The following is a 19,034-nucleotide window of genomic DNA, read 5'->3' on the forward strand; positions in this document are numbered from 1 at the left end:
GAGGCCCCTGTAGGCCCAGATATCATACATTCGTACAGAGGTCTCCGTTCGCCCATATATCGTACTGAGACACCTCTGTTCGCCCAGGTACCATACGGAGAGGCCACAGGTCGTCAGGATATCGTGCAACGAGGCCTCTGCTCGCCTACCGAGCGGCCTCCGTTCACCCAGACATCGTACAAAGAGACCACGGCTAGCTAGCCCACAATCGTACCTAGAGGCCTCCGTTCGCCCAGATATCATACAAAGAGGCCACAGCTCGGCTGCAATCATATCTAGAGGCCCCCGTTCACCCAGATATCGTGCAAAGAGTCCACAGCTCGCCTACACCCTACAATCGCACTGGAGGCCGCCGTTGGCCCAGATATCATACAAAGAGGCGACAGCTCGTCACGATTTATCACAAAGCGGTCACAGCTCGCCTGAAATCGCACCGAGTGGCCTTCATTCGCTCAGATATGGTACAAAGAGGCCACAGTTCGGCTGCAATCATATATCTAGAGGCCCCTGTTCGCCCAGATAACACACATAGCTCGCCTAGAATCGCACAGAAAGGCTTCCGTTCGCCCATATATTTGCATAAAGAAGCCACAGCTCGTCTAGAATCGTACAGAGAAGCCTCAGTTCGCCCACGTATCGTACAGAGGCCACAGCTCGCCAAGTTGTCGCAGAAAGTGGTCTCAGCTTGCATAGAATCCCACTGAGAGGCCTCCGTTCGCCCAGATATCTTGCACAAGGTGACAACAGCTCGCCTACCTACAATCGTACTGAGAGGCCTCCGTTCGCCCAGATATAGTACAATTAAGAGGCCAGAGCACAGCCAGAAATCATATAGAGACAGTTTAGCCGGCGTTTTCGGTGGACTCTCATTCACTTCTGCACTATCCGGTCAATGCTGTCGGTTCGTCTCAATTTTAGTATACCGACTACGCAGAAGCAAAAGTGTCGAAATTCCAGACCTAGACTTCGGCGTGGAACTCAAAATACAGACATTCTTCAGCAACTTTCTATTCAGTCTCTCGAGGAGAGGACATGCAAAATATAAATAAAGAAACAATAATAATACGAATACGATAGGACAGATGTAGACGGGTAGCATGTTGGCTACGTACTCGGTATGAAGACGAAACTTGAGTGTTTTATTATAACAGCATTCAAGTCAGCCACGGGTAGCAGCACATTATCCAACATTATAGGCCTACTCCAATTGCTGTCCTCGCGGCGTTCCATATTATTTCACGGCTGAGATTTATTGGTTCGCTTCGGATAATCATTCCTTAGGCGAGCAACGCTAGAATCCGATCCAGGCATTCTACGATGATAGCGCACAGTGCGGCTTATCGCCTCGCGCTGACACAGTCACACCTCTGTACTTTTCAACGATCTCATATCAGCGATGGCTTCACGCAACTCGGAGGCATATCTCGTGGGTTTTTCCGAACCCAAATAGTTTTCAATCTGCAAAAGGGGCAAAGTTCAGAGCAAAACGGCTATGGCGACAGGGGCGGATTGAGGTGGTGATTTAGAGTAGTGATTATCAACCACCGGAACCAGTCAATTTCCCTGCCTGTCCGCCAAATACATATCTCATTTTTACATCGCAATTGCAAAATGCAGGAACATGATGGCTTGTCCATTAGTTCAGGAGTTGAAGTCGCGCACTCTTAGCAGTTTCAGTTCAGCGTCTTATTCATACACCACAAGATCGCGATGCCATGCAACGAAACGACTTGAAGTGGCCTTTGAAATCGGACACCATGGCAGTTATACGGAGGTGGTTACTTTTGAATTTGCAGGGTGCATCTTCGCAACCAATGACAAAACAAATAGGTGAAATTTCGAAAATATATTCTGTTAACGTGATACGCGGCTCTTTGCCCATCGGTTGTTATGACAATTTCACTGTATCAGATCAGAGTGACGCAAACATCCCTAAACTACGTTCCAAGTTTCAATACGATAAAACGAAGTAGTTTTACCAAAAAGTGGCAAGAAAATGGAAGTTGTCTAATAATAACATAACCACTCGAGTAAGTTCTGCAAGTGGCCATAATATACTCGAGTTCTTCGAACAAGTAAAAGTGTACTTCGTCGTTACTGACAACCTCTGTAGTCTGTATATATTCTCAATTCTCACTCGTTGCTGACGATGACTCCGAGGAATGTCAGCCGAAAATATTTGGGTTTATTTTAATATGGATATTATTCAATTCGGTATCATTGCCAAGGTCCCGAGGGGCCTACATGTGTAACTGATAAATCGCTACTCAAAATGTTTGGCGTTCTAAACATAGAAGACACGAGTAAGCTTGAAATTGCAAAGTTTATGTATATCAGTTCCATTGTGGTCACAGTCCGACAAATTTCAACGACTGCTTCGCCTCGGAATCAAAAGCGCACAACTACAACACACGCGCGTCCCCGAAGAGCAACTACCATACGACCAGGACGGAATACAAGAAAACTCAGCGATCTATCAAGTATGCCGGACCGTGCTATCCGACTCCCGTCGAGCATGTCCAGTGGACATTGTCCACATTCAAGTCGAAATATCCTACGGAATCAATACTAGCCAGCCCTCAAGATTACCGGACCACAATCTGACTTATCGGTTCGGTTTATTAGCAATTTTTTTATCAGTGCAATACACCGCATAAACTGCGATACTGTGAAGAGGTCGAAACAACTTGGAATCGGACACCTACCTGGGCCTAGGCGATGTAAAGAGGAGGCATGCAGACTGAATGAAAAGTATAAGATAATATATAGAAGCAAGCGACAAAAATGAGGTGATGGCATGTAACGGAAGGTGAGATCGGACAGGTCGAGGTCCTGTAATCGAGGGCGGACTAGTATTTATTTAGTAGAAATAGTTAGTATTTCGAGTTGAATGTGGTATGGACATGCTCGTCGACTGTCGGATAGCTGGCAGGATTCGGCATAGTTGATAGAGCGATGATCTTTTCGGTCGATCATATGATAATTGGCCGAAGTGGACGCGCGTGTGTCGTACTCCTGCGCTTTTGATTCCGAGGTAAAGAAATCATTGAAATATTCGGAGCAAAGACCGCAGTGGAACTGATACATAAACTTGGCAATTTCTAGCTTCCTCCTATCTTCTATGTGTAGAACACCAAATCTTTTGCGAAGCGATTTGTCAGTTGCACATCCAGGCCCCCGCGTGGCGTACCTTTTATATTGTATATCCGTATATATCGACCTCGCCTACCGACACATGCAGTATCATATTTGTCGCTTCCTTTTGTCATCCTTTCTTAAATCTAGTGCGCAAATTGTGCATGCTTCTTATTTATATGCTGTGGACCAAGGTGGATGTCTGATTTAAAGGCTACTCCAAGTCGTTTCGGCACCCTCCTATATTTTCATTATATTGCAATCATGTGATGTGTATTGATTTGATAGTTAATTTAATAAAATGATGATGGTGATGTGTACTGAAGTTATGTACCTCTTATAGAGTCTCTTCTGAATATAGTATATACATACAATCATAATACCTCCGACACATATAATTTCCTTCCCTGCTGCAGTTGCTCGACTCCGGTCAAGGCGAAAAACAGCGCGTTCATTTCCTTCATCAGGTTATATCGCTTTTTGTAATCGGGAAATTGCCACGGGATGTCATCCGCGCTGCTGTAGTCGAAATAGGCCAGCTGTCGAAAAATCACGTGATCAAAAGTATCGAGCGATTATTTATAGCCTATACGACGTGTTGACAATGTATACCAAGCATTTGTCCTTGTAATTCCCGAAAACTTGCATCAGCGCTTGATTAACGACGCCCGATTGCATATTCTTCCAATCGTCGTCCTTGGAGAGTACGTTTCGCATTCCTCTTGAACAAATCACGAGGACCTGTGCGGGTGATTCGTAGCCCAATTATACTACGTAACAGCATGTTTGTTAAAATCCATATTTTGACGCCACTCTTTGTTTCATGGGGCGATAAGTTGAGTACTATAGCCAGTCTTCAGGATTACCGGACAACGACCTAACATCGACCTCGCCTTTCGCCACATGCCACCTCATTTTGTCGCTTGCGTTTTATATTCTCTGCATTACTTTTCATTCAGTGTGCAATGTGCATGCCTCTTCTTTACTTCGCCTAGGCTAAGGTGGGTGCCTGATCTTAAAGGCTACTCCAATCTCCAAGTTGTTTCGATACCTTCGTCTCTTTTCATGGTATCGCAGTCTTGTGATGTTTTGAAATGATGAAAATTACTGAACTGATTGATTGATTGCCTCGAAAATTGCGAATAATCAAGGAATACAAGAGCTACGAATCACTGATTGCAGAGTTGGCCCAGATATGCAAGTCAGCAGGTCTTGCTTTCCAAGTTACGCACCACTGGAGTTGATCAAATTATGCCGTCATAGCGTGGTTCGGGAGAATGCTATCAATCATTCGGAGTGATTAGAACGGCAACAATATATCGAGAAGGATATGGTCAAAAAGTTGGGTAAAAAACAAAAAGTGTTTATGGGAGAGTAGTGTCGATATATGAGGCGGCATGGTCGCAAGTCGTGGTCATGCATCACGTATCAAAATGGATTTCTTGAGAAAAGCACCTATTGGAAAAGAAAGGCTTAAAAGAGCGTAGAAAATTGTTGATTAAATTCTTAGAAGACCGCGAGGATGAAATTAATGACGCGTTGAAACAAGAGAGATCTCCACAAAGCACCGATAATGATGAAGAAATTCCAATCACTGATTCGACACCTCAAGAAAATCCAACAACACGAGATGATCAAATTTGCTGTATGTGTAAATCAACTGGAGAAGGTGATGAAACCATGGTTCAATGCAAAACTTGCAGCAATTGGTGGCATGAGGAGTGTCTACTACACCGCAGCGACTTGAAACAATACCTTGACGAAAAGAGGGAGAATGTACCGCTAGTATGCAATTCTGCAGTCGTTGCGGTGCATTCGCAAAGTGACAGGCACAAGGGATGCTTCATCATCGATGTTTCAAAAATATCTGTTGGTGACGCCAGTTCTCGTTTTGTATCTCAAAATAACGTGATTGTTCATAATGTGTCCGGATGCCTGCACCTCTACCGATGACATCTTGGAAATGTCAAGAGACACCGTGGTCAGTAAACATGTTCAGTAGGGCTCTTCAAAAATGACTTTTTCTCGCAAATCGTACTGGCCACCTGATAAAACTGTTAGGTTACCTAATTTAAGCTTACACACAAAATTTGGTTCAATTCCAGCCAGTAACCGCTTTGCTACAGGAGAAGAAAGTTTCTATTTATTGTATAAAAATAAATAATAAAAAAATTGAAAATTTTCTGTTCACCCCATGATAGTGTTAGGCTGTCTATAGAAACTAGACCGATATCTTCCGCAGAGCTGGCCAACACAGCGTTGCTAGGCCTACTAAAGAAGTATGAGCAATGAGCATAGCAGTTTCCAAGATGTATGTATTATGTACCCACATCAAGTGGAAGTAGAAAATGAAGGTATGAAAGTAATATATAAGTAATACTTTTAAAAAGTAGATTTGGCCGAGGGTCGCATACTTTCAGGTGGCTTCTTCCGAAAATGCAAGATGTATTGTATATCTCCGCGACTAACGAAAAATGACTGATGACACTATACAAATAGGCGCAATTTTCGAAAGTATATTCGCTTTGTTAAGTCAACGTGATGCAGCAGGGGCCATTTCACGCGGTTCTAATGACAATTTCGCTCAGAAAAGCGTTGCAAACGTTTCCCAAAACCACTTTCTACTGTTCATAATACTAAGTGTGACAGTAAGTAATTTAACATCAAAAACCAATACAGGCTACCTAAGTGTTGGAGTTGGAGGTTTATCTATTGGCTCCTCCTCGCCGTCTCATCCGTGTAAGCCAGCGGTTCTCAACCTTTTTTGACACGCGCCCCCCTTGGCGATGGTCAAAAAAATCGCGCCCCCCTGACATTTATCGTCATGTCAAAAAGAGCACATCATCTAATACAGAGGTGGGCAACCTTCTTGCTAATCATGGCCGCATTTCGATTACTTATGTAGCCCAAGGCCGCATTCCAGGGCATAGCCGCAATGAACGATCTGGACACAAAATACCTATGGTAAACTGTCCATATCCATTCCCGGTGAAATCCGGACTATTCTACTTTTCACAACGGCATATTGTCCGCACCGAAATCGCGAGTGGCAATGTTATGAATAGTTGCTGGGAGTGCATATTGTCGCGCCGAGCGCGAAAATTGCTCAGAGCTGCGAATGAATTGTTATTTCTTGAGGATTGCCATTCCTGCTCCAATTAAAATCGAAAAATGAAGTCTTGTTGAATTGCGCGGAGCGCGAAGAAAATTTCAAGATTAAATAAAATATCTCGAAAATTCGGGAGTGAATTCGCAATTGCAATTTGCATGTCTACGGCTGCCAACACATACTAATTGAATTAGGCGTCGACGGCCGCACAAATCCCCTTCTACGGCCGCATGCGACCGTATACGGGCTGCCCAGGGAATCCGCATTCCAGTTGTTTAGTCTTTTACATTGCTGACAAACTTCCCCAAACTTGTTTGAAAATATCAAAAAAAAACATTGAAAAGGACATCAATTAATTTCAAGGTAGGTTGCACTGAGACTAATCCTGATGCTGGTAGTGACTACAGTGGCGTCGTTCTGTCCTGCCATGCTAAATTTGATCAGTTTTGGAATTGAATTAAATTGTGTTGATTTATAGCAAATTGAGGGCGAAACCGGGCAACCTATATTGCAACTAAGTCTGTCTTGGGCAGTGCAGTTCGCCAGCTATCAACAACAGCTACCTAGCGCACAGAGATTTAGGTTACGCCAAAGCTATGAATTAATGAATGATTTGCACGTAGGAAATTCTCTAAATCTTCAAAGAATATCAAAAATTTGCTCAAATGAAGTTGAAGTCAGCCTATACTCCGTTGAGCGCGACTGCTGGAGTTTGAGTTTGGCAAGCTTTCTAGATTACGAATTAAGTTTAATCTTCAATAATCGTCTCTTCGGAATGGTTGTGAAATACATGTTTATTCACAATTTATGCAGACATTGACAAAATTGACAAAAATTTCTCGCGCCCCCAAGGGGGGCGCGCCCCCAGGTTGAGAACCCCTGGTGTAAACGGTGTCTTATAAATGCATAGAAGTGGGGGCCGTGCTACAAGTAGGCAGCTACGGAATAAAAAATAAAGAAAATGGGCCTATTGTAAATGACCACTGTAGTCGACAAACAGAATGTATACCGCAAACAAACAAACATCAAAAACTGTGAAAAAACAAATGAAACTAGTCTATAAACAAATTAAACTTCTTGAGTAAGTAGTACATCAAGGCAAAAACCTACTTAAGTACTCGAAAAATATGAAGGTACGTCGTTAGTGACGATGTCTGATGTACCGACATATAAAACTAAAGCACACCGCGCGATTACCTTGTCCGAGTTCTGAAACTTCTCCAGCATGAACCGCACGTAATTCTGCGCCGCCACGTTCTGCTGCCAGAGATGGTTGACCACCTCGAATCCGAGATCACCCATCAGAAATTGGCAGAACGCGTGCACCACTTTGACGTGTTGGTCGTCGTCCTCGGAGAACACGACGTAGACGGACACTTTCGGGAAAAGCGGTATGTCCCCGGGAAAGTCATTGGGCGCGTTGACATGCACGAGCACTGAAGCGGATATGACTTATTCACGACCAGACACTAATAGAGTATGCAGAGTATGCAGGCAGATATGGTCAAAGTAATCAGCGTTGGTACTAGGGTTGCATTCAAAACGAATGGAGTTTTAAAACAATTCCATTTTAAATGTCTCACCGCTGGGTTGTTGTTGCTGTAATCTCAAGCACGAGATTTTATTTCGGAACACATACGCAAGTGCCATGAACGTCATCAGCAAAAGTGCAAACACCGCAATCGACGCGCAAACGACCGTAAGCTTCAGCGCGTTGGGCGAGTGACATACTGTAACAGAAGGAAAATCAACATTCAATCGACGAGCTGAGCGTTGAACAGTGTGCTGATCACTGTAAACGAAACTCGTGTATTTCGCCGATTTAAAATTAATGAAAACCAACTCTCTGGCACCAAATTTTTCTTATCACCAATTTTGATCAGTGAAATACGAATCAAATACACTGATCCTAAACGGGATATATCCAGTATCCACCCAAGAAGGTGTCACACGTCAAAATAGCCCATTGCAAACCTGGGATATATCTACAATCTACATAAGGATATGTGTGTTTCAATCGTTTTCGGTCATTGGAATGAATGTGTAAGCTTAATTGGTACCGCAAACTGCTGATGGCTCGATTTGCACACTACGTTAAGGTTTAGAGCCGGTAAATACACATCTTTTCCTCCCACAGTGGATTGTTTCAAGAAACTAGCATCGGAAATTATCCGTCTGGCGAAACGCGGGGTAACGGATCTGGCAAGGGTCGCATTTCAGAAATATGCATGCATTATTCATTCGTTCATAAACATCACATACTAGAATTATAAACGTAACGAAAACGGCCAGTTATGATGCTCTTTGTTCAGCGCGATGAGTGTCATTGAGTGACAGTTCATTTGGGCGAAAAATGCCGATGATATTCGTTTGAATGTCAGAATACTCAAGTTCACTTAGGTTCGAGTTCATTTGAGTGTGAAATACCTACGATGGTTAGGTTCGGGATTCAATTGATTCAAATAGAACGTGCCAATGCGTAGCCTGTATTTCTGTTACTCGACCGATTAAAGCGGTCGCATTTACAACGTACCACACAAATGAAATCTGTTTATGTCACTGAAACTGTAAAAGCAGCGCTTGCTCTATGTGTCACCCGAATGAACTGCCTTTATATCAATCAAACGAACTGTCACGTCACTCAAACTATTAAAGTGGCACTTTTCAATGCGTTGTTAATGTGAGCTACGTTTATGTCATTCAAACGATAAAAGTGGGGCATCTAGCAATGCGTCATTCAAATGGACTGTAGCTCAGTTGAGTGAAAAGTAGTAATTTGATCAAGCAAGTAAAACATTCTTAGTTCCTTCATTCCTTTCTGGGATAGTTCATCTTAGTGGCACTCGCGAACAGAGGTGGTCAGTAACGAAGTACTTCTACTCTACTTTTTGAAGTAGATTTTGCCTACTCAAACTACTTTTTAAGTAGCCATGATTTTAGGCTACTTCTACTAACTTACTTGTGAACCACCACTCCTACTTCTACGGCGTTACTTCTACTTAAGTAGCGACCATGACTACTTTGACCACCTCTGCTCGCGAACGGCGATAATGTTAGACCGCTTGAGTCGTCGAGTGACGAATAATCATTTGGGTGAAAGGTCATCAGTTGCGTTGCAAGTGTGTCTTTTTTCGATTGTCATATCGGTAATTGAAATTCGACGAATGTAAATAACAGAGATATCCAGACCTAATGGTTTCAGATATCTCTGAATAATAATAATCACTCATCAAGTGACCGTCCATTAGAGAGGGAGAGAGAGAGATGATATTATTTTTCGCCTGCAACATCGCGATGCTTTGACGACGGAGATGCGATGCGATACGGCCTCTATAGTAAGGTCATCTAGTCTACACCCCCATTTTGTCTCCTCCATGCTGTCCGTGATTGCTGAGCGCTTAGCAGGATAGCCGCGGATACCAGTTTTCCAGTCTTTGGTCTGACCCGGCCGGGGATCGAACCCACGACACACCGATCAAGAAGCCGGACGCATTTCTTCCCAGTACGCTATCTCGCTATCACTATCTCGATAGAAAACTAATATGATTACAGCCGAGTGTCAATTACCATATATAGATGAAAATCATAGAACAAATCCATTCGCATCATTCGTTTGAGTGACAAACATCCCAAGCTCCGTTGAGTGGCACTAAACACAAGTGACATATCCGCTGAGCGGCAGCTCGGCTGATTCACGAAAGTTCATTCGAGTGACAAAAACCATCGAAAGCAGCGTATCGATTGAGTGACGCTAGTAAAAGAACACACAGTGCGGTCATAATGCGTTCGGCAGTCGCCATGAGCAGTGCGGCGTACGGATTCGTTCCCTCCAGTCGCGGAAAGGCGAAGCTAGCGTACAGCGGATTCCTGTACCGACATCAACGCAGCCGCGGAAACAACCACTATTTCCGCTGCGAAAAAAACGACTGCACTGGAACAGCCACGCTTCGGGGAACTGCAAATTTCGACGACGAGGACGGGAAGGTATACGCACGCAAGCCTCACACTCACGAGGCAGACCATCAGAGATATCTTGTGCTGCAGATGGTCGGTGATATTCGAAAGGAAGCAGCCAGCACAAGCCAGTTGCCGACGGCAATCGTACAGCGTCATACGCAAAATTTCTGCGAGATAGCGAAAGACCTTTTGCCCAGCGAATCAGCGCTTACGCAGGTAGCGCGTAGATCAAGGAAAAGGCATTTGGATAAAGACCCGGAAAGTTTGAGGGATTTGATCGGTCCCGAATTTCTTCACAGCCCCGAGAGCGGAGAAGACTTCGTCCTCGACATAGACGGAGATAACAGAATAGTCGCTGTTGGATCATTAGAGTCGCTCCGAAAACTTGCAAGTTGTAGCGTGTGGAATGTAGACGGAACCTCCAAGATAAGCCCTGCCTTTTGCTACCAGATCTGTACGATTAGGGCGGTGTTCGAAGACGTAGAGTTTCCTGCAGTTTGCGCGCTGCTGCAGCGTACTACCGTGCAGGACTACGTGACTTTATTCACGGAGTTAGCAACGAAAGCGGGAAGCCACGGCGTTCAACTCCACCCGGAGCGCCTTATGACTGACTTAGACGAAGCGCCCGTCAGTGCTTTCAACCGAGTTTTTACAGATTCGTGACGCAGCGGATGCCGCGAATGGAGCGAATTCGAAAGTGCTGTAGTGGTTGCCGCAAGATTTCGGGCAAAGGAAGACATGGTTTTAACCGGGGCTTGCGATAACTTAGTCATCGTACACCCCCGGTTTCACAATATGTGCTTGTGCGTTGATTGCATTAAGCTTTCTCGACCACCATGCAATTTTCGCACCATCCGAGGGTGTCACGCCCGAAAGTTACCTACGAAAACTTGCATATACAAATGATTCAGTGTGCACTTGAGCAATGAGCATGGCTCCTTTGTTACATCGCCTAGGCCAGATGGGCGTCTGATTTCGAAGACTACTCCAAGTCGTTTCGACATCTTCCTATCTTCCATTGCATCGTAGTCTTGTGGTGTAGATAGTCCTCTCATACGCCCTCTTTAAAGAGAATTTGTCCTCTTTTTTGAAAGTGTCCTAGGAGGACGCCCATATGTCCTCTTTTTTAAAGAATTATTCCTCTTTTTTGAAAATATTTGCTAAATATAGGTCAAAATTCGACTGAGATATAGGAATGCAGTACTCAAGTAACGTTACGGCGGGATTTCGTGAGTTGAGCCGGAAAGTTGACCTTTTTATAGTCACCAACGCAGAATTCAACAAAAGCGTTTATTTCTGGAGTCGAGTCGGAAAACTAACCTTTCATTTTTTTAGTCAAACAACCACCAAGTCGAGAAAAATTTACCATGTTTTTCGGATTTTACTCCATTATTGTAAATCTGAAAATTTTCAAAAGGTATCCTCTTTTCACATTTCCAAAATATGGTAACCCTAGGTGTATTGAAATGAAATAAATTGAATTGAATAAACCTCACAGAAAATAGTGCGAAGCATGAAGATTGACGAATTTGCGGATATAGCCTATATAGTAAACGAATAGGCAATGTCGTACAATCGTCAAAGAAATTGTTTTCTGTGAACTTGCTTGGTTTCGTGTGTACCTGCATGTGATGCACTTATCTGAGGATTGAGAGATTTTTAAAAGGCGCGGGGCGATGTGCCGCTGATATGACCTATATTTATGTCGCTCTACTGATTGATCATCATTCCAATGAACTGTAGTTATATCGGTTCAATGATATAAGCAGTATCGACGTGTCACTCAGATGATTTGAGTCGTACATAACAATGAGACACTAAAACGAACTGAAAGAAGTATAATAAGGCTACAACCGCCATACCGCGACTTTGGTAGTGGTACAGACCTGAGAAATCCACAAGAGAATAGTTTCGATTCGGTGCGACATCTCCTTCGACGTATATGGAGTAGCCTATCGATAAGTCGGCGGAAGAGTCGATGCCCATGTTGTACAAGGTACCTTTTGGCTGAAAAACAATATTTCGTCCCTACGATGCTCGTTTTGTACAGTAGCAGTCTATCTGTCTAGCGCGCTAGATATATTTTGATGATTTACTGCGTTCGTGATGTGAATGAAACATGAGTACCGAGTAGTGAGTATACACTATACACTTCCACCCATGCACAAAACTGGTCTATAAATCATATGCAACGCGGAGAATAATATGTGGCGCACTATTTGTAGATTACTAATTGAAAATGTACATGCTAACAAAATTGGCGCCTGTACAAAGGTTACAAAAACTGTTTCACTTATAGCATATCATAAAAATATTGTCCCCGACTTTAACGAACTGCGCACAAAATGGAGTGGTTTTACGGGCAGGGTTGTCATCATTTATGTCGTTAGCCGACTGCGAAGCAAACTCATGAAACCGCGTATATCATATTGATAGCCGACGCTTACTGGTAAATGTTTTCAAGTTATACCGCTACCGATGTCAAAGACACCATATACTTACGCATATATTGATATAGGAGAAATATATGGCAAAATACTCAAAGCAGTCCCACGCAAACGCAATAAATTCACTTCGCATAAAATTGGTGACAGTCATCGGCCACCGAGTGGTGTTAAGCAGTATAGTGGGAAAATATTTGTACGTTCCGCATTCGTAAAAATAGTGGTACGTTAGTCGGTACACAAAACATTCTCCGCGCATATGTAAATTGAGTTGACGCGTCGGGAAATCCCACACCCAGGTAATAGTCGATACCTGTTGTCTCGCACGCTTCAGTCAGACTATATTGATAACTAACCTACTGCGGTTACGCGATAGTCAGACACGCTACGATCAGGATTTGAGTCTACGGTATGGTGACGTAACACTCCGTCAAGTTCGTGGCACAGCTGATGATATTCCGTGACCAATTTGATTTACCCACAACCTTCATTTGAATAATAATGGGAGCGCACAATGTGTACTTGTACAGATGTACACTTTAACGTATACAGTACACGTAACGGGCGTACGATAAAGATATATACGGATATTTGAAGAAAGGTGTTCTGCCTGTGTACCTGTACACTACAAGTTTCGACATGCGTATCCAAGCCCTTCGCGAATGCCCCTTAACAGCGGTAAAGTTACTTTTTTGAGTGGGTAGCCGCGATCGAATATAAACCAAAGGAAGAATAAATCGAGATGGACGCAAACCTGGAGCTGTCGAAATTCCCGTAAAGCTATTTTGCAAGGCAAATCCGTCCCGTTTTCGCATAAGCCGACAGCAGCGCGATCTCCGTAAGCCGGTGGAACGATATAGGAGTACTTGACAGACCTATTGGAACAATATACCTCCTCCACCCTTCCTACCAAGGGTTTGCTGGTTTCTAAACAAAACAACATCCGCGTGCGTAGAATATATTATACAGGCGAGTGGAATCGTACCCACGCAGTAAGTCACGTTGGAAAGTCGCCTGTCGGTGCAACCTGTATGGTGGTATACACGAATTAATCACAGGTAGTCAAAGTAGTCAGTGTTGCTACTATGCTACAATGTCACCTTGATATTATTGGCGCAAAGCGGATTCATATATAAAATAGAAGCCAATTGAGGTGGTGGGCAAGATATGCTACGGGGGACTTGAAAACGACATGCCCAATTGCCCATAGCTTATTAATGAACGAGAGCGAGAGTTCTAGGCCATTAAGGTTAATATCCTGAAACGAAATGGAGACTGTACAAAATACGAGAGTAATGCTATACCCTGGATACAGACTTATAGCCTGTGCAGTGTGCATACGTAACTGTTGAATCTGCCAAATTAATGCATCTTCGTGCAATTAATTGGCGTTATGGTATATTCATAACGCCACTAACTAATTCATACCAGTACATTTGAGTAAAGTAAGTCATTAGCAGGGCAAGTGATTGTTGCAGTCAAATCCGTGGAAAGTTGCCCTTATTTTTCACAAAAGTTCCACTAAAATGTTGCATTTATGGACAAGTTCCTAGAAATTAGGGTATGAGATACTCGAATCGTTCCGTATCCAAGGCACTGTAGCAAAATTCAATGTTGGCGACTGCAACAAAATCAGTAGCCTGAAAAAATTGACTCAGCGAAAATATAATTTTCGGCGGTCTTGACTGAACGTGAACGTACGTGAAATCAGAAAGGACCTCAAATTTAAACGACAGTGAAATAATCAAGCACTCTATATACATATAGCGTCAAATATTCCTAGTAAAAAGTTAGTTGCATAAAAAATCGAAAAAACTTGCAAAAGGGTTCCATGAAAAATCGAAAAGAGTTGCAAAAAGTTGCATGAGAAGCGAGAAAGTTGCAAAGTTACATAACTTCTGAGTATTATGAAGCTGCCGGAAGTTGTAAAAAAAGTTTCAAAAACTTGTCATGGTCATTAGGGGCCCGGGTAGTACGCAGTAGAGTAAAAATTAAATTAGTGGTACGCGACCGGTCAAGGTTTGAGAAACACCGCACTATAGGAAGGTACAAACTTCAAGAATAGATTCAGTTTCCGAAATGCAGGGGCGATTTCACTCGTAAAAGTGAGCGCTGAGCAAACTCACCACAAAACTATTTACTACTTTTCAAAACCCAGAGACCAAAAAGTAAGCAGTTTTGCCTGAAAGCCTGATCAAACATAAGTAAATAGCCTTAAATCATAAACTCTTGAGTAAGTAGTACAAAGGCAAAACGCAAAGCCTGCTAGAGACTAAGTATAGAAATTTTCTACGTTACTGACCACCTCTGCAATTACTTGACGGCATGAGAAATTGTAGGAATCGAAGACGCGTATAGTCGACATGAGGTAACTTACGAGGCACTGTGATTTTGAACTGCTCGGTCGCACCACGCGGTAGACTGTCTATGTTTACAGTGTAAGAGGTTCCTGGTATCACGGAGGTGCCGTTTCGTACTCCGTAGCAATCGAAATAGAATCGAGCCTGCGAAGGAATTTGTCCACTTCACCGACAGATTTAGTGTAAGTCAAATCTACAATCATTATTAATACCGTGATGGATGTATTTGTATTGCGGCATAACAGATTAAAATTCTTATTTAGCAGATACAGCGAGCATCAGGCGGTATGAAAAAATGTAAAATACCTCATTAGGAACATCACAACAAGGTACAATTGCATGATGGAGATTTTAATCCTGCAACAGGGCACCGCTAGGTTCATTCATTTCGTATCCATATTAATCGATAACGGTGTGTCCGCAAAACCATTAGAAAACGCAAAATGTCGGTGGTGACGAAAATAACTATAGTTCCGTCGGAAAATCTAGTAACTCTCAGACAGCGACAATCCTGAAATTCATTTACTCACATTTTTATGGAAGGATTCATTCAGTTGTGTATGTATAGAGAAACACTCGGCGAAAGGATGGAATTCCTGACTCCAAGCCGCAATATCCAAGTAATACTTATGCAGGCTCTTTATGCTGGCTGCGAGAGGATTAACAGTAATAACTAGTATGGTAAACGACTGTATATGAAGAATGCTATCAGATGCACATCTTATATGAGCCAAAACAAAATTCGTTCTCACAATCTTGTCCAGGCATCCACGAAAAGTTCAGAGCGACTTTCACTTGATTATTTTCGCTATATGTGTACCATTCCGTTTCCTTGTCGATGTGAACTGCCTTCGACGGTGTACCTTCGCTGTTTCTGTCGACTTCGACGCATATGTCTTTAAACAAGATTCCTTGACAAAGGTGCGATTATAACTGTACTTACTTCTGTGTGCTTCAAGTGGGTCGTTCATCAAGCTCAAATGACTTGGAAGTCTATAACCCAGTTATTTACATTCACGGGTTCATTCAGTAATAATAGTTGGTTTGCTATAATCTTATCACTGAATCGTCCACTAAAAGGGGAACTTTATTCAGACTAAGACAGGCATGTGCAAACTTTACGGCGAGAGGGGCGCATTCAGGATGTGAATTGGCTTGCGGGCCGCACGCACACGCTAATTACGATTATTGGCCGAAAACAGTAGGGAGCAGTGTGCAAAACTACACGGTCACGACGAAAACGGCAGCTGGTTCGAGCCTTGGTTCCGCCATGTGTCAGGGGCTTATCCGGGTCTCACATCTTAAACCCCCGGGTATTCAACACGTCTTAAAAAGCAATGCCGGCAACGGTGACCAGAAGGCTAGGTGCACGACAGACGCACAAAAGAGAGTGAATGAAGTGAACATGGAACAGACCCTAAGAGTGCGCAAGTCGGCAGTTTCCATTTTCTTTTGGAAAACTGGACATAGAATAATATTTTCTTTACACATTTCTTCTTGGAAATCGCAATTTTGATTTGTACTTGAGTAAAAATTTACGGCGTTTCATCCACTACCTCGGTATCAATAATACTACTTATTTGACCACTGTTGTGTACATTGCACAATCATACATCACTGACACAAATATCTTGCTTTAATTTGCTACACTGCCACCGGTAGCTGCTATAATCTAGAAACCCACTCTCGGCGCGATGTAAGAAGTTTCCGTTTTAACGTATGGAACGTTCAACATAACAACAACAACAACAGAATTGTCAAAATGCGTGGTCAACGTCATCGGGCTAATGCACAAAATAAAAACTACTAAAAGATCACGTATAATAAGACTAAATTTAATCTGAAGTTGAAGTATATCAAGTTTAATCGAATCGTGGTGGAAAATGTTTTCATTAAATGTTATCAACGGCCGCACAATACGATGTCCCGGGTTGTAGTTTGCCCAACGCCCATCTCTGCACTACGCCGTAATTGCACTCGAAGGCCTCACCTGGTCCCCCTGAGTCTACCGATAAGGAGCAGTCAATCGGATGCTTTCTGTTATCCATTACAGAGTACGTTTGGCAGTGCCGCATACATCTTTTGTATTGTGTATCTGAAAGCAAAAAAGTTATAGTCATGTTGAAAGCGTCTGGCATCCATTCGTCAGACGGACAAACTGATGCGTAGGGTAGCTGTGCGTGCAGATTTAAAAGTTTTCGGTTATCAACGTTGACATGAGATATGTGATTTTGAAAGACAACCACGCGATCTTGTACAAAGCCCACCGCACGAACAATAAAAGATGTTTATATCCATCTACCTTGGATTGGCCCCATTTCCACCCGCTTTGAAAAACAATTGATTTCTGCTGTCGGTAAATGTTACGATACAGTCAAAACCAATGTGATTTTTACAACAACACAACTGCTCCCTTCAACACGCAAAGACGTGCTTCCTGCACTTCAACAAAGTAATGTAGTGTACGAATATAGGTGCCACTGTGATTGTGGCTACGTGGGAAGAACGTCAAGACGTCTGCAGGACCGCATTAACCAACATGTCCCCAGATTTATCAGAACACGTGCGTCACGCGATGTGAAAAGCTCACCCTTAACTCATCCACTTAAGATTGATGCTGATCGATCAAAGGCAATTAATTCTGCCATCGGCAAACATCTGTTGGATAATCCGATTTGTGCGAATAATTATCGAGACGACCGATTTCGAATCGTAGGTCGAGGCCGTTCACAATTCCATTTGTGTGCCTTGGAATCAACTTTTATCAAAATACACCAACCAAAACTCTGTCAACAAAAGGAGTTCGTGTATCACCTAAAAATAGTACATTGAACGCTCTCTCATTCGAAATTTCATGCTGGTGACGTCATATTTTGTGATACGATTGTTGATATACAATGTTCTTTCCAATTCTCTACTAGTTGCTGACGATTACCCCTGACGAGTGTCAGCCGAAAATATTCGGGTTCATTTCAATATGAATATACTATTTAATTACAAAGTTTATCGATAATCAACAACATTTATATTTGCTTTCCGGTACGATCTGTTACAAATATGTAACCAGAAGTACAGCCGATTTGTTTGTCGTGAATTGATAATCGATCGCCGCTTCTGATTTATATGGCCTGGTCATTATTGGCCAACGGCCATGTCAAGAAACAGTTTCATTTTCACCACACACCGACTGAAAGGTATAGAGTGAAAATGCGATCGATTTGTTATCACCGCAATATGAGCATTGAGCATGAGCAGACATACCTTCATGCTTCGTTCCTATCTTACGCCCAATTTTCGCAATGGGTAGCCGGAGCAAATCTGGTGTACCCACCTGTTGCCTCATAGCTTTCCTCCATGCTTTTGAGACTGCGTCCAAACGATGTCTTTTCGGCCGCAACAAATACGAACCAGACGTGCGCTACAATGACGATTTCCCAGGCTTTGGAAATGCCCATCCGCGCACAGACAGGTAACAAATACTTGGCAACTTACTCAGATACTTACGGGGCGGGTTCTGACTACATCGAATCTAACAAAAACATGTTGGCAGTCATCGAGGCATGGTTAAGCCGAAGCCTTTGTAGCACATTGGCCACATCTAATCTAAGCAACCGAGTATTGCAGGTGATTCTATCTCACATTGTATCGACTTGCAATGTTATTGTCACGACACGACCGCTGTTTTCCACTAGCAAGGAGTGTCTCGCCTCCTCACAATCGTTGATCTAACATTTCCCGATCATTTTCATGACAACATAGCGATAGCACCCTGGCCATATCTCATCCTGGCGATCGAAAACGGTAGCCTTGTGCGTGATCCTGGCTCACATTATATTGATACCGCAATCCTATTGTCACGGCACAGTCGTTGTTTTCCACTGCCCAAGAAGCCTCTCGCGTCCTCAAGCTCGCTGATCTAACATTTACCGATACAATCATACCGAATAATCAGTGACGTTTCAAACTTACGCGACCTCCATAACCCACTATTGTCTTGCTTAATATTTGGACAACAGCGCAAACAGACCA

At 43.1% G+C, this 19,034-nt stretch overlaps 1 protein-coding gene across 3 annotated transcripts; it reads right to left on the reverse strand.

Moving 5' to 3' along the window:
* Positions 1-992: 992 nt before the first annotated feature.
* LOC145450172 (uncharacterized) lies at positions 993-18,902 on the reverse strand. Of its 3 annotated transcripts, none has more exons than XM_080328671.1 (13): positions 18,337-18,902; positions 16,996-17,100; positions 15,758-15,901; positions 15,536-15,654; positions 15,023-15,149; positions 13,631-13,672; positions 13,400-13,572; positions 12,088-12,208; positions 7,828-7,974; positions 7,442-7,680; positions 3,748-3,876; positions 3,519-3,674; positions 993-1,458 (listed from the first exon to the last, which is right to left on the reverse strand). In XM_080328671.1, the coding sequence occupies exons 1-13, from the start codon at positions 18,458-18,460 to the stop codon at positions 1,360-1,362; spliced, it is 1,725 nt and encodes a 574-aa protein (XP_080184797.1). In that variant the 5' UTR covers positions 18,461-18,902; the 3' UTR covers positions 993-1,359. The 3 variants fall into 3 exon arrangements, with proteins under 3 accessions (XP_080184797.1, XP_080184796.1, XP_080184798.1); XM_080328670.1 differs by having other exon boundaries at positions 15,758-15,916; XM_080328672.1 differs by lacking the exons at positions 16,996-17,100; positions 18,337-18,902 and adding an exon at positions 15,949-16,981 and having other exon boundaries at positions 15,758-15,886.
* Between the last annotated feature and the right edge of the window lie 132 nt (positions 18,903-19,034).

The sequence above is a fragment of the Botryllus schlosseri genome, chromosome 11 (assembly GCF_051294905.1).
Source record: "Botryllus schlosseri isolate E-star chromosome 11, Bs_hap1, whole genome shotgun sequence".
NCBI classification, from domain to species: domain Eukaryota; kingdom Metazoa; phylum Chordata; class Ascidiacea; order Stolidobranchia; family Styelidae; genus Botryllus; species Botryllus schlosseri.